General features: G+C 36.1%; 1 protein-coding gene across 5 annotated transcripts; it reads left to right on the top strand.

Moving 5' to 3' along the window:
• Positions 1–1,855: 1,855 nt before the first annotated feature.
• On the top strand, positions 1,856–22,578 carry plat (plasminogen activator, tissue). 5 transcript variants are annotated; one of them, XM_028457299.1, is made up of 16 exons: positions 1,856–1,960; positions 9,850–9,937; positions 11,158–11,284; positions 12,202–12,336; positions 13,907–14,017; positions 15,164–15,338; positions 15,594–15,685; positions 15,772–15,946; positions 16,621–16,706; positions 16,930–16,995; positions 17,076–17,280; positions 18,213–18,349; positions 19,274–19,414; positions 20,374–20,522; positions 21,429–21,617; positions 21,722–22,578. In XM_028457299.1, exons 2-15 carry the CDS (start codon positions 9,875–9,877, stop codon positions 21,594–21,596), a joined length of 1,830 nt encoding a protein of 609 aa, XP_028313100.1. In that variant the 5' UTR covers positions 1,856–1,960; positions 9,850–9,874; the 3' UTR covers positions 21,597–21,617; positions 21,722–22,578. The 5 variants fall into 5 exon arrangements, with proteins under 5 accessions (XP_028313100.1, XP_028313099.1, XP_028313104.1 ...); XM_028457298.1 differs by having other exon boundaries at positions 21,429–22,576; XM_028457301.1 differs by having other exon boundaries at positions 1,863–1,960; positions 11,158–11,200; positions 21,429–22,574.
• The last annotated feature ends 1,568 nt before the right edge of the window (positions 22,579–24,146 follow it).

Genomic DNA, 24,146 nt, shown 5'->3' on the forward strand with positions numbered 1-24,146 from the left:
AAAGAAGAAAAAATAATTCTATGTTCTAAAATATGTAATTGCACTTGGAAAAAAAAAAATGTTTTTAGAAAACTCTCATTAAACTGTTTTGAGGCAGATGTCAAAAAGTTTGACAAAAGCTAATCTTTGCACGTAAACATTACTTATTGCAGGGGTTCCCAAACTGGGGGGCGTGAGAACAGCATTGCTGAACATTGAGCATGAAAAATAGAAAAAATTGGTTTTCCTTACACTCAAGGAAGTTTATTTTTTCTGTTCTAAAATATGTGATTACACTTTTTTTTTTGTAGATGTAACGGAACCTAATTTAAACTGAGTCCTCAGCAGTGAGGCAAACATAAACTGGATTAACGCTTGGAATCTGTTCCAGATATTTATTGTATATGTTTTAACAATAACAATGAAATGAATTGCTTTGGTTTTGCAGAATGATGGAGCTCCATGTTTTGTTTTTTTTTAAAGCTAAGTAACTATAATTTCCTGAGGAAGGGAAGGGTCGAACAGCGAGGATGTGTGGCTGCTGACAAATTACTCTTGGAGCCATTTTAATACCAACCATCCAGAGTCAACCGCACAAACATCCCCGCACCGGCGTCTACCCAACTCCTTTCAGCTCCACCACATTACAGAAATACCCTAAAAATACCCTAAATCAGACATGAGCAACTGGTGGCCCGGGGGCCACATGCAGCCAATGTTCAAATTCTGCGTGACCCCGAAAACAAATATCCCAAAAATTGTTATTCAAGAAGTTGATGGGAAATTATGAAGCCCAACATACACAAGATATTTTCATAAATACACAAAGTACAGCACAATTCAATTCAATTTAATTCAACTTACAACATTAGTCATCTCGTAGCACTTATTAAAATATAAAATTCTTAAGAAAAAACCCAACAATTCTACATGAACATGTGCAATGCACAAAGTAACAACAAAATCACACAAAAACTTTAAAAAATAAATACAAAAAAATGACTCATAAAACATACAAAGAGACAACAATTAAAGACACAAAAAAACCACTAAATCACAAAAAAATTACTGCAAAGACACATATTATGATGAGAACAAAATATATACAAAATTACTCCACAGACACACAAAAGCCAACAAAATACACATCACATAAGTTGTGAAAGATGGCTAAAAAAAATGTTTCTGCAACAATTAAATGTTACCTCTGGGGATCAATAAGGTCTATTCTATTCTATTCTATTCTATTCTATTCTATTCTATTCTATTCTTCTCATCAGGGTTTCCTTTTCTGCCATCACCTATAGGCTCTAATGATTTGGCTTACTAGCCTACTATTTATTTATTTATTTATTTAATGTAGGCCTTATTTCATTCACATTATTTTTAGGATGATTTCACAGTAAGGATTGGAATTACTGACAAATATGTATCACATCTTTACTCAAGAAGATAAACTTCTATGAAAAAATCTACTCTTATTTATTCAATAATATTCATTATTATTATTATTATTATTATTATTATTATTATTATTATTATTATTATTGGCATTATTTTCAGCCTCATTCTAAGTTTTGGGGGAAACCTTGTGTTTCATGTATAGTTTATTCCACTACTCAGCAAAAGGTATCAATAAAACGTGTTAATTTAAAATATACAAAAGGAAAAATTTATAGAATACAGTTTTCAGACTATTTCTGTCTGCTGTCCATCTGCTGCTTTATTATGTATTGTTTTGTCTTAAAATGATGGATCCAGATTAAACTTTTTTTTTCTTTCTTCACAAATACATGATTTGTTTCAGTCCAGTTTCACCACCACCACCACCACCACCACCACCACCACCATCATCATCATCATCATCCTCTAAGCCCCGCCCCCTCTGTTCCAGGAGCGCTCTAATAAAGGCTGAGAGCAGAGAAAGAGCAGCAGAGACAGAACGACTCTCACACCGGGTACAGAGTCACTGATCCTTGAGGTAAGAACCTGTTTATCTACACTACACTGTCTCTATCAATACATATTTCATATTGATGCTGCAGCATAGCTATCAAATTATTTATTAGCAGCTGTCAGCAGATTTCTCTTTGTTATGAACAAGTAGCATGTTGATTATTACTGTGAATGCAGATTCTAGTCTGTTTACTATCTGACCACCACTAGAAATACCTTTATATTGTAGCATTATATTGCATAGTAAATGTCATTTATTTTTGTTTGGAAAAATCTCAATTTAAATTTAAATTGTGATGGTCTGTGTTTTTGTGTGAGGAAATGTAGAAGCTGAATTGTAAGTATTTCCTATAAAACCAGAGAGAGGCAACACTTATGACAGTTGGGGCCACAAAAATGTGATTTTCTGATCTGAGGGCCATGTTATCAACATTAATGTCAGCATTTAGAATAATGATCAATCTAAGCATGAGGATAGGGAAGAACAAAGGCTTTTGTCTGGATTTGTGTCTTATTGTTGTCTTTTCATGTGTTTTTGGAGTCATTTTATGTTATTCTGTGGTTTTATGTCACATTTTGTGTTTTTGTAGTTATTTTGCCAATTTCCTGTCATTTTGGGTTATTTTTTTCTGTTTCTGTGTCTTATTGTTTTTTTTTTTGGTGTCATTTTATTTCATTCTGTGGTGAATTTGTATATTTTGTCTCTCAATTTGTATTTTTTTGTTTGTGGTTTTGTGTGTTTTTAAAGTCATTGTGTGTATTTTTCTGTCATTTTGTGTTCTTTTGTTGTTGTTTTTGTGTATTATTTGTTCTTTTGTCTGTTTTGTGTCTTATTGTTGTCTTTTAATATGTTTTTGGTGTAATTTTTTGTTATTGTGTGGTGATTTTGTATCATTTGTCTCTCAATTTGTGTGGTTTTGTGTTATGAGTACTTTTCGTGTATTTTTGTTTTGTTTTTTGGGGTTTTTGAGAGTCATTTTTGTCATTTTGTAAATTCCTCTGTCATTTTGTATATATTTTTCAAATGTGTTGTGTTTCGTTGTCATTTGTCAACTGTGCCTTTGTGATAATAATGCTGAGCTCACCTCTGTGGCTCCATGGGAGAGGGAGTCGGGGGTGGGGGGGGTGAAGTGGGTTTTACTTTACCTTGTGTGTAGCCGACTCATTCATGTGGCATCCCAACACTTTCTCACCCAGACTTCAGCTGCACACTTTGCATCCACCTCTACCTGCTAAATCCATCTGTGTGTGTGTCCTGACAGTTACTTTCTAATTCTTATGACTTTGCATCTGAGGACATAGTTTCACACCTAGTGTCAACCGTCTCCACAACGTGTTTCTGGGCTGCACTTGACTGCATTTCCTTAGACTTTTTGTCCACAAGTGTTTCTGCCCTCCACCATCTGAGCTGTTCAGGATCACTGACACTCACTGCCGCTCTTATCAGCTTAATGAGTTTCTTCTCCTCCCTGACATCCTTCAGAGGTTTTGCGTCACACACTGATACTGTTTGTGTAACGTTGCACATTTAAAGAAATCTTTTTTTACCTGCATTCCAGATCAGTGTGGTCAGATGGTTTATGACATTCACTGACATTAATGTAGTTTGTGATTCACTCAAGCTTCTCGATGCCCGTTGATCCGATATATAAGAGTAAACAGTGAAGATGCCTCAACTTCTCTCGCCTAAATCAGGGGTTCTCAACCTTGGGGTCGGGAGCCCATTTTGGGGTCGCAAGACACTGGGATGGGGTCACCCAGATGCCTTCAAGAAACCAAGAATATTTTCTGAACAATTTGAGCCCATTTTTGTTTATTTTTACCATTTTTCTACAATGACACCAAACTTGTTTATTTTAACTTATTTTCATCACTTCTTCTTGTCATATTTTTGCTCCTTTTAATACATTTTTGCTACACTTTTTCTGCACATTTTTTCCACTTTCAAGACATTTTCTGCACTTAACCTGTTCATCACTTTTTCCACCTAATGTTACGTATGTTGACCCATTATTGTAACTTTTAATCTCTTTTCATCATACTTCATGCTTATTTTTTGCCAATCTAACCATATTCACAATTTGTCATGCCCACTTGCAACTAGTTGTTCCTACTTTTTTTTCTGCCACTTTTAAGCCTATATTGACACTTTGAAACCTTCTTACCACTTTTTCTGTCCTGTTTTTGACCACTCCAATTTGCAACTTTTAACCAATTTCTGTGGTTTTTAAAATCCCATTTCCCTGGTCTCTGGCACCTTGATTTTGTGGGTCACAAGCTGAAAAGGTTGAGATCTGGTCTAAATAATGTCAGTTTTTTTTCCTCTTGTGCTGGTGACTTTGATGCTGTAAATCTACTCCATGCCTTCATTTTTCCTCGCAGTCGAGGATGACTCAGGACCACTCACTCTCTCTCTTTCTCTCATTCCGCTGACCTCAGGGATTTAATTCCTGTCCTTCCTCCCCCCCTCTCAATTATTTTCTTCCATCCTTTAATTTCCCCTCCACGTCGCCCTCTCATGTGCCATCATTCTCTCAGTGGATCCACAACTAAATACTGTACAAGCTTCTCTCCTGATAAGAAATGCACTGTATCATATTGCAGACAAGGGGGGAGTCTGTGGAGCAACAATGCAGCTCTTTGTTCTCAGTAACCTTACAGTTCACATCACAGCTGCTTTACTCAAGAATGACTGAACCTCCCTGGAAGTAAAGACCACATAATGCCTCCAAAGTGGCTTAATTACTAGTGCAATCTCACATGACATAAATTACAATCAGTGAGTAACCAACAGAATAAAAAAAAAATTGAACAAAACCCTTAATTGAAGCTTCCAGAGAATTTGCGCTATTGAGCAAACGTAAAAAATTCCCCTTTTTCGTTTCGTTTTGGTTTCATTGTCTCACCTGACGTTACAGGTTAATAAACTTCCTGAAACAATTCCAAACCTGCTGAATAGGGTTAATAAAGTCAGTTAATGTTAGACATTTTTATATTTATATGTTTTAGACGACTTACTGAAGCTGGAAGGTTTACACTGAAATCACACAAGATTGCGTTGCAAGAACGTTTGTTAGCTACAGCGCTAGACACTACGGGAAAAATAACATGGAATGGAAGTTCATGATATTGTCGCATGACATCATAGAGCTATGTCCATTTCATTTTGCATAAAATCTTGCATTGCTTATTGCCTAGCTTATTCCATAGGGCAAGATGTTGATCGAGATTAAGAGCGGAATATTACATATCCGTTGGTATTGTAAACTAGCTAGACATTCAGTGACCTGTTGCGTGATGTTGTCCCAAAACATGCTAAGAGATATTTCCGTGTCATATTGGGGCCTGATTTTAAATTAAATAAAATAAAAAATTCCAATTGTTTGTTCCGTTTTGGGAACCTGAATTCTGTGTCTTCTGTCCATTTTCTGTGATTACGAAACATGGAAGTCCCAGTCCTTACACATGTACTAGCTGGGAGCGTGAAAATTTCCCAAATACAGAGGCTAGATGCTAGACAGTCAAAATGTGATTCTGGTCGCTGAGTATTATTGTTCCAATTTTACCTTTGATTACAAAAACCTCCCAAAACTTTAATAACTTCAGCGCATCATCACGGCAGCAAAATGTCAAAGTGTTAAATGACTTGTGACCAGGAACGTTTCTTTGACAGTTTTCCTTTTATCAAGTCATTGTTTAGGGAGATCTTGAAGGTTAATACATAATGTTATAACTTGAAGAGTTATGAGTTGTTTATTTGTCATTAAGGACAAGTAGTAATATAAATCAGAATTAACGCAGGATGAAAGAAAACCAAAAAATATCCATTAAGAAGTAAGAAGGTTGTAAGAAGTAGATATCAGAGAAAAATACCAATGCAAACATAGTGTTACTTGATTTTGATGCTGTTCTATCAGCCTGGAATAGACAAATAAACAAAGAAATGAATAAACAAGCAAACATCAGTGGGCCTAGGACTGATCCTTGTAGAACACACATTGTGCAATTAATGCGGCGTGCATCAAACCGTTTGTAATCATTCTCTTTGTGTGTGTGTGTGTGTGTGTGTGTGTGTGTGTTTGAATGTGCTTGCCACGCATCCTCAGCCAGATGTTGTGACTCACAGTCTGCTCGGTTCTTTGCTGCAGATGTTTTCATTTTTTCCAACCGTTTTTTTGACCTACTAACCAGCATAACCTCATTCTCCTCTGACCACAGGCTTGCCCCTACCAAGCATCTTTTAACCGTTAACATATTTACTGTAACGGAATAATATATTAACCCTGTTAAAGGCTGGAGTTCTTCTACATTTAAAAGGTAGACATTTCATGGTAAAAACTCAGCCCTATTGCATTGTGGGATTGTTTGAAATAAGGAGTGATTACACCACAAAGTGGGCCCCTCCATGTTCTACTTTACTTTAAACAGGGTGCGTTCCACATTTGTTCCTATCTGATGTGGACACGAAGGCGTGTGTTCTCGTGTTGATATGTTTGCATGTTTCCGACATGCGCAGATCTGCGTGTCGCTACAGTATTATTGCAGGAAACACATGTTTATGCCTGACATGAGGGGAGAAAGAGAGAGAGGGTGGGGGGCGACAGAACAGCTGCACAATACACACAAAAAAAGGAAGTGAGTGTGTTGTTGTTGCTCAGCTGGGAGGCCCCCGTTGGGTGTGGAACTGCACTAGAACTGGAGGGTTGTTCTTTGTTGGAACGTCTTTTGATGGTGAGTGTGTGAAATTGGTGATTTTTGTGTTGAACAGAGAAGCCATAACTGCTCGAATGAACAATGAGCCTAAAAAAGCAGCACACTTTGGTGTTGGTTAGCAGTGGTGAAAGTAACAGATTACAAGTACTCACATTACAGTCATTAGGTTGCTTTTATGGGTACTTGTTCTTTTTTGAGTGTATTTCCAAATTAGTCATTTTATTTGCACTTAAAGAGTAACTAAAACCCAAAACCACTTTTTTCTACTGAATACACATGTATTTGTGTATGAAGTAGGGCTGTTGATTGATCCTGGTCCAACTCTCAACATTTTAGTCAAAGTATTTCAATTTGGCATATTTTGTTGTAAAATGTCAGAGTGACTGCCCTCTGTTGGTTGAAAGCCGGCTATTACAATTGATTTTTGCCATTGGCTGAGAACACGATCATGTGATGTTTTGGGACCATCTTGCGTCACAAACAAGCACTGTTAGCCCCGCCCCTTTTATTAAAAACAATCTGTGGTGAGTTGGTTGGATTGAGAGAAGAGTGAATAAAGAGGTACTGTATGTTGAGTAATGAGTAGCTAGTTAACATAGCATAGATTGTTCAATGGAGATTTTATAGTATAGACTGGGCGTGTCTTAACTGCTACAGGAGCTCCGCCCATAATCAAAGCATTTTTCTGAATTTCCCTCCTAGTGGCAGGTTAGGAGAAAGCAGGAGTTTAGTTACTCTTTAATTACGTTTTAAAAGTATTTTGTTACATTTATACACCCAACCGTTATTGAGTAAATTATTATTTTTTAGTTTTAAAATGTTCAACGGACATTGTGAAACACAAAAAAATGAAATGACCAGACAACAATCAAATGCATCACATCATAGGCGACCAATCAGAATAAACATAATGTACGGTGCCAAAATGCCATTGAATGTTTGTTGATTTCTCAGTTTTAGAGTTCATAAATGTAGCTATACTTAGAGTCTGAGAATTTTTTATTATTATTTTGGATTTAATTTATTGGTGTTATTTTATGTTTAAAAGAAATGTACATTTTGACAAAACTTTTATTTTATAGTGATGCCTTTGTGGAAAATAAATTAAGTTCCAATTGTTCAAGACTTGGTCTCTTCCTTTTTAAGTAGTTTATACATGAGATGTTTACTGTGGCAAGATTTATTACCAAAAATAAACATGTGGGGGGGAAGTAACTAGTAACTTTTACTTTGAGTACTATTTAATTGAGCTTATATTTACTTGTACTTGAGTATTTCATGTATGACTTACTTGTACTTGCACTTGAATACAATTTCAAACAATTAACAGTACTTCTACTTGTTTAGGATACATCAGTACTCTTTACATCTCTGTTGGTTAGCGTTATGTTCCTGATGTTTGAGGGTTTTACCTCATGCATATAAAACAACACTGTGTCGTTGTCCATTAAGTGCACCACTGATCGACAGTGATGATGAGTCACTGTGGAGGAAATGTAGATGTAGATATTCATGCTATGTCTGGTTCTTTGTATAGATACGCACATCTGAAGTATAGTCATGTTGTAGTTCTGCACATGGAGGTCAGCTGCTCGTCCCGGTTTACTTTCCCGCTTAACGTTCTTCCACACACCCTCTTCTCCTTTTGTGACTCATGGTTACTCACACTTAAACTGAGGAGCAACAGACACTCAGCTTCACTCTGAGTCCTTTTCAAACTATTTTATTGCTAAATAACAATACGCCTTTACAAAAGAAAAGTTCATTCTCCTCCTGTAGCTGCAGCTGGGCTTCGTTTGAACAGGAAGTCTCTTCTCTGCATGTTGCCACTAATCAACCCAGGGTTGTCCACGTTGAACCATCTGTACTTTAATGCTGGATAATATCACAGTTTTAGCTTGAGGAGAAGATAAAAGGAGTTCAGTTTGTCCTCAGTAGGGAACAAAGACGTGTGATTAGGTCTTCATAAGGCCGAGATAGGCAACTTTATTAGAATATCATCTCAGCATCTAGAATAATAACCAATCTGAGCATGAATACAGGGAACAATAAAGGGTGTAGTCTGTTTTAGTTGTTGTTTTGTGTGTTTTTGTTGTCGTTTTGTATATTTTAATCTCCTTGTGTGTGTTTCTTTCTTATTTTTAAAGTCAGTATTTGCCTTTGTCTTGGTGTCACTTTGTCATTTGGCTTCATTTTGTGTTTATTTGTAATCGTCATATGTGTATTTGGAGTAAATGTGTGTGGTTTTTTTGTCCTTTTGTGCATTTTTTTGTAATTTTATGCATTTCTTAAGTAATTTTGTTTCTTTTTTGCGGTTTTATGTACTTTTTTGTCCTTTTGTGCATTTTCGTTGAAATTTCATGCATTTCTTAAGTAATTTTGTTTCTTTTTTGTTTTATTTTTGGTAGTTTTCTCTGGGTTTATTATTCTTATTCTTATTTTTATTAAGTAATTTAGTGTATTTTTTGCCATTATTGTTTTATGTATTTTTGTTGTTCTTATGTGCATTTTTTTTTTGTATTTTTCTATGTTTTCTTAAAAGTAATTGTATGTCTTTTTGGATACATTATGTGCCTTTAATTTAGGGGCCGCACAAAAATAAAACAAAGAGCTGCATGTGGCCCCTGGGCCACCAGTTGTTTATGTTTGTCAAATGGGGGAATGCAACAAGACAGGAAAGCAAATGATTAAGTTAAGGAAGAGATAAAAACTGCTGCGTTTATACTAATATTTTACCTGCACAAGCTTTTTGATAATCTTGTCAAACAAAATCCATCCATTCAACTTTGTTATTCTAGGAATAACTTCCATGTTTTCAGATCTATGCACCTTATGTCCCTTTTCCTGTCTGAGGGCATCCTTTGGTAGACATCAGGAAGGAAACTAATTAGGGAAACAGTGAAGCTGGAAGAGGCCACGAATAAGGTGCATCATGATTCACCTCCAGTCTATTGCTGCAGTCTACACTCCTTATAAACTCTAGTGGACTTTAGTCTCAAATGGTGTGAACATTTGAAAAGTAAAGTGAACTGTACTAATAATAATTATTTTGGATGAGAGAATAAAAGCTTTTTTTTTGTTTTAAAGTCAGTGTAGCCAAGAAAAGTTGGTTTTATGGTTTGAAATAGTTTTATACAAAAAAAAAAAAACACTTTGTATCTTCTGTGACCTGATGTGCATTTTTTGGATTTTGTCTTTCAGCAAAATAAAGACAAAGTGAAGAGAAATGAGCAGAACATTAGAGCTAATAACTCTCCTTTCCGCCCTGTGCTGCTGCCTAGCGGACAATGTAAGTATTACACACACATATATATATATATATATATATATATATATATATATATATATATATATATATATATATATATATATATATACATACAACAACAAACACACTGCAGTCCTTTATGTTTTAAATTCAAACACATTTATTTCTAATTTTGTCACAAATATCATATTCTCTCATTGTATTGTGCACCCATATTGTGCTTTTTGTGATAATAACTTCCATTTGTTTTTTTTTATCAACTTAGCTGCTCTCTTTTTAACTTTAAGTACTTGTTTTTAGAATTATTAATTAAATTGTATTCTAATCGTCTTTGCCTATTAAGCGTAATGGATGAAAACCCAGTGCATTTTCCACAAGCGTGTCAAACTCATTTTAGTTCAGGGGCCAAATATGGAGCAATTTATCACACGTGGGCTGCAGATTTTAGGCGGGAAAATTCATAATTTAATCATTGTTGTGTTCTAGTTTTCACTTCCATGTATAAATAAATTATAAAATGTGTATGGCACTGATAATATCAAAGCAATAAGTGACACATATTAGTTTTCACTCACAATTTATTTGATTTTGTGGCCCATTTATATTTAATTTGCAAAAAGTTTGTGGAATAATTTGAAAAAAATTGCAGGATTTGGGAAAAATGTAGAGTTCTTTTAACAATTTGAGATTAAAAATGACTGCCATCGTGTGACAAGCATGGGGAAAAATGTGAGCCTTGTTAATATTGAATTTGTGCATCATTTTGGAGAAATCCAGCTGAGATATCTACGACTTAATTAGTTGGTTAGTTTTAAACAAGGATTCATGGTTTCTCTGACATTTTTTGTTTTGTGCTGTGGGCCGAATTGGATGCTCGAAAGGGCCGAATTCAGCCCCCGGGCCTTGAGTTTGACACATGTAATTTACAGCACAACAATACAATTTAATTCAGTTCAATACTATTTAATTTAATACAACGTAATTTTATTTATTCATTTAATTTCCATCAAATATTACATCTATGTGGGAGAGACCTAATACGTGGCCCTGTTGCACTTGCATTTGTTCCACAGTTCTTTGAAACGCTGACCACTGGAACATTACAGTATGAAATTATATTTGACTGAAATGACAGGTTACCATCAGTGTGTGATGGTTTGATGTTTATAGAAGAACACTAGGGGAAACACCCTCGGCGTACCGAGGTCCCGTGTTTGACTCACTGCTCCGTTTCTCTGCAGGTGGAGCTTCTTCGCACCAAACGAGGGACGCGTTTTTACAGAGGTGAGCCTGACAGGAAGCCACCTAGACGGACGCTTTTCATTATTCATGTCGCCAAGTCTTCACCGTCCTCTTTCACCTCGTCCCGTGAGCCTCATCACTTTTTTGTTTGTCTCGCTTCATCACAAATCACTACCACTCTCATTGGCCTTCTTTTATAAACCTTGCATGAAAACGGGTGCAAATCTGAGTGCTACGACAGGACCATCATGTGATTCATGAAACATTCGTATTTGACCAATCCCAGCGTACAAATGATTCGTTGATAAATGCAGCGGTTGAATTCGATTGTCATTAACATGTTATGCCCTTAAATCTTCCTGGTTTGGAGGCCCCGCCCACTGAGGTCAAACAAATGCTGGCAAGAAAAAAGAAGATGTGCTTTTTAACAGCATAAACTGCACTTAAAGGTATATTTTTGCAGCATTCCTGCTGTTTGCAGCCATTTGCTGTTTTCCTGGGTGTTTGCCCCTGTCAGCCACTGTATAAAGGCGCTCATAGGAGAGGTCTGCCCCCCTGTGTGAGCTGCATACAACTTCACAGCAGAGATCTTGAAGAGACACACGGAAATATACCGTTTATGTCCGTGCTCTTTAGACAATAAATAACACGTTGAAATAAATGAACAAAAACGCTTTTAAGAAAGCTTAAATGACAGCTGAGGTTTGTTTAATACTTTAATTTCAGTCTCAGTCAGATTTTGCTGCTGAACCACAAATCCACACACTTAGGTTTACATACACGAGCTCAACCCTGACGTGAGATCTGATCGTAGCGTACGCTCACGTCAGGATTGATAAATACCAAAGTTTGCATGAATATGGTCCAACACACGTCGTACGCTCAGATCTTAGTTGATAAATGAGGGCCAATGTCACCATGATCAGTTTTTTGTTTCCCTTTGTCTCTGTTTTTATGCTCCTTTATGTTTGTTTGGCTGAAAACCAAATTCTTTGTTAACTGTGTGTTTGTGTGTTGTTAATGTGTTTGTGTGTCTTCTTCAGTGCTTTGTGTGGATAGTGAGACGTCCGCAGTGCGTAGTTATGGGGACACGTGGCTGAGATGGAGGGGACAGCGTGTGGAATATTGCCATTGTGCTTTAAGGGGACGAGAGCTGTGTCATGTTGTGCCCGTCATCAGTGAGTGTGAACGCACAGAAACACAAACACAGACTTTGCTGCTTTACTCACATTGAGTTTGTCATTAACACAATTTATTTTGAAGGTTTTCCCCTCGTGTCGTGTATGTTGGCCTGGCATTGCCTGACCTTCTGTCTGTCATTATAATTCCACTTCACTTCATATTCACCGTCCTAACCTCAGATGATTATTTTCTGTTGGCGAGCCACGCTCCTGTGTCCAAATCTGTTATTTCAGTGCGTCCAAATGTAGAGTCGTTGGCTTTGTGGAGTGGGAGTAGTTTAGTCTGAGGTGATATGATATACTCTCACCAAGCCAGAACTCCTGCTTACGCTCAGCACAGTTGACGAATCTTGAGAAGCATCATTACTCCTGCCTCAGACAAATTACAACCTCGTTTTCAGTCCTGCAACAGTGACTTTAGGAGCTCGTAATGCTGAGAGTAAATGTGCTGCAATTAGAGATGAGCGATATTATCAGCATTGGTTTTTCCACCAATATTAAAAAATGAGTCTGTGTCGTTGCTTCAGAAAATGTATTAAAAACCAATATGGCACTTTTTCCATGACTATAGTTGAAAAGGAACTCTTATTTTGCACATGTTATGTTTATTTGTAGAATACGTCCAATGGGCATCACATTAAAAGCAGGCTGAACCTGTTATTTCCAATGAGCGATATATTATGAGGTTGGTGTATGTATATTTATGTATATATCGGTATCTTATTTTAAAAAAATAAAAATAAAATCAAGAGATTTTATCCATTTTATTTCAGTATTCGGTATTTCATAAAAAAATTTAAAAAAAAAGATTTTTTTAAATTTAATTTTAGTATTATTTTCAACTGTTGGTATTTAATTTAAAAAAAATTAAAATAAAATTCTGAGATTTATTCAATCTTAATCTTGTTTTAGTATATTTTTCCAACTATCGGTATTTAATTAAAAAAAATAAAAATACAATTCTAAGATGTATTTAATCTTTATCTTATTTTAGTTTTTTTTTTCCAACTATTGGTATTTAATGAAAATAAATTAAAATAAAATCCTGAGATTTATTAAATCTTATTTTAGTTTTTTTTTTCAACTATTGGAATTTCATTTAGAAAAAATATTAAAATAAAATCCTATTATTTATTGTAATTTTTTTTTTTCCAACTATTGGTATCTTATAAAAAAAATCCCGAGATTTTTTTAAATTTTATTTTAGTATTTTTCAACTATCAATACTTAAAAAAAAAGAAAATCCTGAGATTTAAAAAATTTAATTTTTATATTTCTTTTCAGCTATTGGTATCAGAAATGTAGTGTTAGATAATATCACCATGTCAGATATCAGCAAAAAAGCTAATGGTAGCAATCAACATCATGGAGTCATTAAAAATGTCCAACCCACACTGACACACACTAAGCAAACTTCCTAATGTGATGATACATGCACAAAGCCAAATCCCAAACCTTGATCTTTGTATACACACGTGTTCATTTCTATTATTTTAACTTTTATCATGCTGTTGATCTGGATGACGCTGTCCTGACTAAACCTCCCTCTGTCTGTCTGTGTTTTCAGACTGCTTTGTGTCCCAATGCTACAATGGAGGAACGTGTAAGGAGGCGGTCTACACGTCGGACTACATCTGCCAGTGTCCCGCCGGCTTCAGTGGGGCGCAGTGTGAGATCAGTGAGTGAATAAGCTGCAGGACGTGTGACGCAGCTCAGATGAAGAGAAACAATCATTTTCTCACCACAGGCCTGGTTCAAGTTGACTTAAAAGTGTAGCCAATGCTGTTCTTGGTGGCAGCGAGCAGAGCAGTTTTCCGAAGTGGGCCAGAAATGTTTTTGTTTCCGTGGCTGACTTTTGGTGACACCCCACCCTCGCTGTGGAATAATTATCTGAACCCCAGCTGTCGTAGGTAGCACAGTGATGTCAGTAGTAGCGATGCATTAATACAGCGTGTCACTTAAACTGGTCATATTTTGTGATTTTTACAGTGGAGACCATTATTTTTATATCAGATAAAGACATTGTGGATGCTGCATAGATCAATAAATCAAAGATACAAAAAGTTGAAATGGTTTTGATCTCCATTGTAAACACTGAAGTTAAGGAAGACGGCTTGTAATCGGAGGGTCACAGGTTCAAATCCAGCCTGGGCCATCGTTGTGGGATGTTGAGCAAGTCCCTAAACCCCTAACTCAGTGGTTCTAAACCTTTTTTGGATCGTGACCCCATTTTGATCTAATAAAAATTTCTGGCGACCCCAAAGACACTTTTCTTCTAAAATTTCCATGTGATTGTGTTTGTTTTACTGTATTACAATTTATACAGAACAGCCAGGATTAGTCACAAGATGCTCCATCTTAGATATTTGTATAGTGTATTCATTTTCAATTTTTTTTTAACTTTAATCTCAACGTTATATTTGAACTTTATTTTCAAAATTTAAACTTTAAACTCGACATTTCGACTTTATTCTTGATTTGCCCAAAATTATTTTCTCATTCAATATTGTACCTAATCCGCTTCCGTGGAAATTGATTTATATTTGAGAAAGTTTAAGTATAGAATACAGTTGAAATTTTAAATTTAAAGAATCTATTTTTAATCAGTATTTTTTTTTTTTTTCAAATCAATTACGAGACATTTAAAGTGATCCCACATGGGGTCACGACTCCAAGGTTGAAAAACACTGAGTTAAAGCCACTAAAAGGAATAAGTATGCAGATAGTGTCATCACGTCCCATGGTCAATCATTGGAATGATATCAACTTATGTTTAAAAACAAGTGACTACATTCACTTACCGCTGTTTTACTGTTTTGTTTAGACAACAGGGAGAAGTGCATTGTGGGACAAGGAGAAGGATATCGGGGTACGTGGAGCATCAGCCATTCAGGAGCTGAGTGCATCAACTGGAACTCCACGTCTTTGAGGGGCCGACGGTTTACGGCGAGGAAAATGGACGCCAGCAGTCTCGGACTGGGCAATCACAACTTCTGCAGGTGGGACAGAGAACACGCAGAAATGCTGCAAACGTCATCAGTCAGATGCAAACCTAACATCATTTGTAGCTAGATTTATCATAGTTTGGTTTAAAACACTGAGTTTGATGAGATCCTCTTGGCTGAAAGTGATGGTAGCAGATTTTTAATCTTATGCGTGTTACCCTGTAGCTGGCCACCTTTGATGAGGGTGTCTAGTCTAGTGTTAAACAGGCCTGACCTTTAAACTTCTAATATTCTCCATCTGCCCCACAGGAACCCAGATAACGACAACACTCCCTGGTGCTACGTCTATAAAGGAACTCAGATTGTTTGGGAGTTTTGCTCCGTACCCAAATGTCCAGAAGGTAAAGCTTTCAATAGCAGGAACCCATTCATAAAGACTTCTGAGTAATGACACACAGACATTAACACACTTGTGTTTGTGGAGCAGATCAGCTCACAGATTGTGTATCAGACTCTGGTCGATCGTACAGAGGAACAGTTTCCGTCACCAGCAGTGGTTCTCGATGTCTCCCGTGGGATTCTCCGGCTGTCAAGCACAAGCGCAACAACGCGTGGAGGTCGGACGCATTAGAGGAGGGTCTGGGCAGCCACGCCTTCTGCAGGTGGGTGACATCTCTAAATAAAAAGCATCTGGGCATGAGAATAAAAACAAATAGCGGAAAAAAGAGAAAGAAAAATGAGGATAGGAGGGGTAGAAGAAGTGGTTCTCGGGTTCCTCCTGCGCCTGTCGGCTGTTGGCCAGGCGGTTTGGGCGTTATCTGAGAATTTTTTGTTCATTTATTTATTTATTTTCTTATTTTGTTTTTGTTTTCTTAATATTTTCTCTTTATTCCTTTGTTGTTATATTTAAAAATATATAATTTGTGTATATACTGTATGTATTTTCCTTCTCTTTATTTTTTTGGTATTATTTTTTAATTTAGTTTAATGTTGTAATTATGTATTTGTCTCTTATCCTATTATTATTATTATTATTAATAATAATAATAATAATAATAATAATAATAATAATAATATTTAATATTCAATACTTTATTTTATTTTTTATCCTACTACCAATAATAAAAAATAACTAATATTATTATTATTATTATTACTTATCTGTATTTTTTTTTTAATTTTCCTTTATCACACACGACCATAGATATTAGATCAAATTATCTGTTTTTCATACGTTGTTGTCATTTTTCTGCTTGTCTTGCATGTTGCAAAATAAAATAAAATATAATAAAATAAAAAAAATATCCTCCAAATAATTCTAAACATGTTTTTCAAGGAATCCCGACAGTGACGCAGGGCCGTGGTGTCACACGTACAAAAACATGCAGCTGACCTGGGAACTTTGTAACATTCCCAAATGTTGTGAGTACTTTTTATATTGACAAATAAAATAAAAATCAACACTTTAAAGCTGGTAAACCAGGTATGTCAAAACTCAAATCACAGCATCCATTTTTGGACTTTGGGATAATTTTCCTCAGGCCTCAATGATGAAGAAATCCAGTTTTTTTTCTTTTTTTTACAAAATTTATGATTTTATTAATAGAGTCAACATGAGGATAAATGTGCTGTTCTTCTATTGCAGCGAGACGTCCCTCCATCATCTCTACTCTTGGTCCTCGTGCTCCCACTACGAACAACAATAACGGAGGTAAGAAACGCTTACACTGAATCCTCACATTTAAAAGTTTGTTTATGCAATAATTGCCACTCAATCGGTTTCTCTCGCAGCAACCTGTGGCCAACGCTTAGACAACACCCTCAACAGCCCGGTGTTCCGGATGTTCGGCGGCAGGTTCAGTGACATCACCGAGCAGCCGTGGCAGGCAGCCATTAACGTGTACCAGGCCCGACACAGGAAGCACTTCTTCAGATGTGGAGGCATCCTCATCGACTCATGTTGGGTGCTGACAGCTGCTCACTGCTTCGAGGACAGGTAAGGATTTACATTCTTTTTTACACATGATGACACTCGGGGGCGGATTCACAAAAGGTTTAGAGGAATTGCAACTCCACGTGCTAATAAGGAGTACAAAGCCCAGGGAATCAGGACTGCACGTCTTCAGGGCGTCAGAATGCGCCCTCAATCCTTTTAGCATGTTTCCCTCTGATGAATATGCATAGGAGGCGGATCTCCCAGGGGGAGCAAATATATGGGAGGAGGAAATGCAAATAAATTAATGCAGTGGACGCAATGTGATTAATGAAATCTGGAACTTTTTGCTGTGATTGTTTTAGTACGGAACAATAGGACAACTGAGAAGCAGGTGCAAACACACGCAGTTGACAGAAAAACAAGGGTCGCTGTGCGCAGAGATAGATACAGTATATGGATATGACCGTGGATCAATATCGCTTCAGGCTCACTGCTCCACTGATTTCCTTTCTCTATTGACCGTCAACGTCTCATGTCGTGTTAATATCAGGCCAGAATCAGCAGATCAGATGCGTCATTTACGCATGATCACTGACGGTGACATATGAGAGTGTGCGTGACAGCGCTGCTCAGACCTGCGCTGGATGATGGTCAGGAGTTCATCTTCAAAGAATGCAGACTGATTTTTATTTGTTTATTTAGTTTTCTATATTATTTAATGTTTGTGCAGCAGACAGAGAAGTCCATCTGCCTCAAATGTCAGTGTCCTTGTGCACACTGACGTCTCCACATTAAACGAGCAAAACGCTCAATTGCACCATTTCTGCTTGTGCACTAATGATTGCTGCAATCTCAGTGAATTCCGCACAGCAGGTGAGGAAACTGTGTCACTAAAGGATTTAGGGAAGCAACTGGATTACCACCTTTCATTTCAGATCTTTGTGAATCCACCCCTCAGTGTTTAATCAGTGGTTTTGCTTTTGATTTTCCAGAGATAAGGCGGAAAGACTGCAGGTGGTTTTGGGTCGAACGTTTCGTAAACAGAACTCCAGCAGCGAGCAGATCTTCCAGGTTGAGCAGTACTGGCTGCACGAGAAGTTTAACAAAGATTCATATGATAATGATATTGGTAAGGAAGCATTTCACTGCCTTGCTTTAGCACCATTGTCCCCCCAAATAATCCTGACAAGTAACACAATTTCAAATTTAACGAATTAACAGGGAACAAGTAACACTGTATTTCATAATACTGTAAATCAAAAACTAAATCAATTATCTTGCATGAAAAACCAATGTAAAAGTGCAGTATTTTAATATGCAGGAAATAACCAAACAAGACAAAAATTGAAATTCAGTGCACGCATGAAAAGAACTAACAGGGAATATAAGTAACGTTATATTTCATAATGCAAGTAACATATTTAATAAATAAATCAAAATTCAAAAACTAAATTAAACTAATTACCTGCATAAAAAAAAAACAAATGAAAAAGTGCAGAAGTCAAAAATACAGGAAATAAGTCAACATTGTTTGCAATCTGTGCCAAAAAACTTAAAAAAAAACAAAAAAGGAATTTTTTTATTGAAAGTTATTTTTTACACTCCGTATGAAGTACATGTCGATGTAAACCACGTTACATTTTGTTTCCAGTGGCATATTTAATGCAATAATAATAATCTAATAATTTAAAGCTCTTTTAATTTCTACTACATTAATAGGTTCTCATTGCTTTATTTGCGTGTAGGCATTTTATTTGTGTTAATGATCTTTATTATCAATGAAGAAAATCATTTAAGAACATTGGCATGAAATTTAAATTTCCTCCTGTTTGTTACATAGATACATGTGGTTATATTTTGTAATTTCATTAGTTTAAACCACAGTGAGATGATTTCCTCATTTAAAACAAGCCTTTCACCCTTTAAGTATCGGTAGGTCCCACTGAGTGACAATATTGTAGCTTTTTCCTTTTTGTCTCATCCATCCCACATTTTTCCTGGACATCACTCTAAGTTTTCTGTGGCCATTTTTTCTGTTTTTTATTACTTGCAGCTATTTTGAAGCTACAGACGGACATTGGCATCTGTGCTGTAAACTCTCCAGAGGTGCTTCCAGCGTGTCTGCCTGAACGTGGGCTGGTGCTGCCCGACTGGACTGAGTGTGAGATCTCTGGCTATGGAAAGGACTCTGAATGTAAGCAAACACTGGACCTGATTTCACACAGAATGTGTCACCACTTTACTTTCAGAATAAAGTTATTGTAATCAAAGGAAGTTTTACAATGGACATCGATAGACTGACCAATAGGGGGCAGAAAAAGCAAACATTTAAAGCAAAAGTCTTCCTCGTTCACTAACACTGATTAATCTAATATGTTTGTTTGCTCCAAGTGACACATTATCAACATTCATGTCAGGATTTAGAATAATGACCAATCTGAGTCCGGATTTGTTGTTGTTTTGTATATTTTTCTTTCGTTTTGTGTTTTTGTCATCGTTTTGTGTACTTTTGTTGACATTTTTTGTTGTTGAATTCCTTTTTGTTTATACATTTTTACGTTATTTCATGAATTTTTGTTGTCATTTCATAAGTTTTTGTGTACTCTTGTAGTTCTCATGTGTTTTTCTGTATTTATGTTATCTTTTGAGCATTTTTTGTCATTTTGTATGTTTGTTTTTTTAACTTTCAATAATTGTGTGTAGTTTTGCTGTTATTTTGTAGATTTCTTTCTCGTTTTGTGTGTTTTTGTCATTGTTTCATGTTCATTTCAGTCGATTCATGTACATTTGTTGACATGTTGTGTTTCTGGATTCATTTTTGTGTATTTTTGTTGTCATTTTACAAGTTTTGTGTTATTTTTGTGTGTTTTTGTAGTCATCATGTGTTTTGCAGTAAACTTCTGTATTTTCTTTCTCATATTGTTTTGTGCAATTTTTACGTCATTTTGTATGTTTGATTTTTTTCCTTTAAATCATTTTGTGTAGTTTTGCATATTTTTCTCTCATTTTATGTGTTATTGTTCCCATTTTGTGTTTTTGGATTCCTTTTTGGGTATTTCTGTTGCCTTTTGTGCAATTTTTATGTTCATTTGTATGTGTAAAACATGCAGGACTGTGTTTGACTCTTGAGAGACTCCTATTCTCTCGTTATAGTTTCCCCCGAGTATTCCGAGCGTGTAAAGAGAGGTTTCGTCCGTCTGTGGCCCAAAGAGCGCTGCATCCCTGATGTTCTCTCAGGTCGCATCATCACCCCCAACATGATGTGTGCAGGTGACACCAGGGGTCTGGACGACGCCTGCAAGGTATCAACAATGAACCTTTGTTCAACACATCCTGATGGAATCATAAAAAGTTGGTGCGGCCCCTAAAACAAGTCCTCCAAATTCAAGTTGGAATGAATATGAAGCCCAACATACACAAAATACCTCAAAAAACACAAAAAGAAACATCAACAAAATACACAAAATGTCAATAAAAAATTACACTTGAAATGATTACAAAAACACACAAAACAATAACACAAATGAAATTACACAAAATGACAGATGAAACACATGAAAGACACACAAAATAAACATTTAAGCATACATAGTGACTAGAAAAACACACATAACAAATGCCAACAAAATTATACAAAATGACAGAAAAAAAAAAAAAATACACAATACATCAACAAAAATATAGAAAATGACTCCAAAAACACACAATTTGACAAGAAAGATTATGGGCAACTGGTGGTGGTCAAAGTTTGTGCGCCGCCCCCAGAAAAATCCCCACGTAATTGTAATTCAAGTTGGTAGGAATATGAAGCCCAACATACACAAAATACTTCCAAAAACACACAAAACAACAACAAAAGGCACAACATGTCAACAAAAGTACCGCAAAAATTAAATTACACAAAAAGACACACAAAACAACCACTTCAACACACATAGTGACTAGATCAAAAACACACAAAATAACAAAAGATGCCCAACAAAATTACACAAAATGACTCGAAAACACTCAAAAAGACAATGAAAAATTCCCTAAATGACAGAAAAATACACTAAATGACTCCAGAAACACACAATTACTGACAAAACAACAACAACATGAATTTTCTGTATCAATGCTCAGATAATTGGTAATTATTTTAAATGCTAATGTGAATGTCTGTGATCACGAGCTGCTCTAATAATGTGTGTGACTGGTTTCATCCACAGGGCGACTCTGGGGGGCCTCTCGTCTGCAGAAACAACAACAGAATGACTCTGATGGGCATCATCAGCTGGGGCGAAGGCTGCGGACAGAGAGATAAGCCCGGGGTGTACACCCGGGTCACCCACTACATTGACTGGATGAACAGTAAAATCAAAGCCAACCCAGTATAAAGCGACTGGCTGCTATGACTGGTTCGTGTGGGTGAACCAGTGAACACAGACATGTTTTTTAGTCCGAGGGGTGAACTGGAGTGTGATTGTGCTGACCACTGGTTTGTCTGTGACCACTTCTACAGTGACACACGAGGAAGACCTCAGCGGTGGATCTTTGTTCTCACGTGTCTTCCTCCTTCATGTGTGGGATGTGACACACACACGTGGAGAAAATAACCATATTACCCAGTTCTCCTCATTCTCTAACATCTTTTAAATTATTTTAGGAGGTTTGTTTTATTGTATGAATGGCATATTTTTTGACTCTCCTCAGACCAGAGGTGTCAAACTCATTTTAGTTCAGGGGCCAAATACGTACCAGTCTGGTCTTAAATCGATCACAGGTTATAGGAGGAGAAAACAAGTCATTTCAACATTAATGTGCCTTAGTTTGCACTCTTATGTATAAATAATATATAAAGTATGTTACACACCAACAACATCCAAGCAATAAGGAACAGATCTCAGTCCCTGCAGGGGACTGTGAGATTTTGTGGAATAATTTGAGAAAAATTGCAGGATTTTGAGCTTAAAAATAACTGCCATCATGTGATGAAGCTGTGGAGTGTCATTGAATCTGTGCATTTAAAGGGTCTGAGATATCTACACCTGAATTAGTTATTAATTTACACAATGATTCATGTTTTCTCTGTCAATGTTACTTTCTCCTGTGGGCTGAATTGGATGCTTTAAGCAGAGGTGTCAAACTCATTTTAGTTCAGGGGCCAAATATAACGTAGCTTGATTTGAACTGGGCCGCACATTTTAGGTGGAAAAATGAGCAACTTTCAACAGTAATTCTCTAGGTTTGCATTTCGACGTATAAATGATACATAAAGAATGAAATGCGTCGACAATATCCAAGCAATAAGTGACAGATATCAGTCCCTGCAGGATTGCAGGATTTTTCTCTTTTAAATTTAATTGATTTTGTGATTAATTATTTACTTCACATTCAATTTTCACAATAATTCATGTTTTTTCTGTCTTTTTTTTTACTGCCAAATAGGATGGTCTAAAGCAGTTATTCTCAACTAGTGGGTTGGGACCCAAAAGTGGGTCACAGACCTGTACTGGGTGGATCGTGGACAGTTGGTCAAAAATGAACAAATACTTAATGTCTCTCATGTTGGACTTGTCTTTTATTTTAAAATAACCTTTTCTTTTGACAAGCATGCTGTTAAATGCATGTTGCAAGGAAAAATATATAGATTTATGTTTTAAAAAATATATATGTGTGTATGTTTTCAACAGCAAATTTTGAAAAACGAAATTTAATTGGTTGAATTCTAAAAAAAAAAAAAAAAAAGTGGGTCGTGATTTAATGAACAATGCGGGTACCAGGATGAGACCAGTTGAGAACCCCTGGTCTAAAGGGCCGGATTTGGCCCCCGGGCCTTGAGTTTGACACGATATGTTCAAGCAAGAATCATCCCCACTTTGTAAAGTACAATAAAGCAACTTTTGTAATATTTTTCACCAGCCAATCAACAATTTGTACAAATAGCCTGTATTTCTTTAAAATCCCTGTTTCTGAATCTGCTGGTTCAGATTCAGTGTTTGTGTCTGCATATTTTCTTCCGTTAAAGACAGATTTGAAAGTTTATTTGGAAGTTTATTGAACCTTTCGTGTTGGAGGTAGAGTAGACCTTTGCTTGTTCTCTGTAGGTTCAGTTCCAGAGAAACTGTGTTGAGCCCAGAATGTACCGTCATGGCGTGTATATTCTTTTTCACATCAAAACTGTTTTTTTTTTTTTTTAAGTCTGTGTAGAACTGCATATTGACTGCAAAATAAACTCACTTTATTCCGTGACTCTCGAGGGCAAACCTGAGATTTAGATGTTTTGTACACTTTGTAAGTTAATATTTATGTGTTATACTTTGTTCTGTAGAAATAACAGTCTTATGTGTCTTTACTGTAGAATATTAATTTATTGTTTTCAGTGTAACCACATTTTACAATTTGCCAGCGATGTTTGTAATAAAGCCGTTTTAGGTCTCAAACCTTTGAGTGTGTATTTTACATTTGTTTGACCAAGAAAATAAAACATAATCAACTGCAATAATCTTATCATGTTTAGTTCAACAGCTCAATCACACCAAAAAGGTTATAAATCTCTAAGTTTTAGCAAAGCCAGACAACGGTAAAGTGAACAATTATTTTCACATTTTGCTGAAAACTAATTAAACACTCAAATATTACTTTAAAAGTACTTTTTGAAAATCAACCTCCTGGTGAAATTGTAATCCTTATATTCTTTTACAGTAAAAAAAAAAAACATGCATGAGTTTTTAAAGAGTTCAAATCAAGCCCAAACTTCACAAACACACAAAACATGTTTTACTCACGTGTAGTTTACGCAAACAAAATCAGTGTGATTTCTTCAAAATGTCAACAAAAGTACACAAGCTAACCACAAAAACACACAAAAAGATTCCAAAATTACACAAAATGACTTATGGAACACATCAAAATGACAACAAAAACACACAAAACAACAACACGTG

The sequence above is a fragment of the Gouania willdenowi genome, chromosome 9, assembly GCF_900634775.1.
Source record: "Gouania willdenowi chromosome 9, fGouWil2.1, whole genome shotgun sequence".
Taxonomy (NCBI): domain Eukaryota; kingdom Metazoa; phylum Chordata; class Actinopteri; order Blenniiformes; family Gobiesocidae; genus Gouania; species Gouania willdenowi.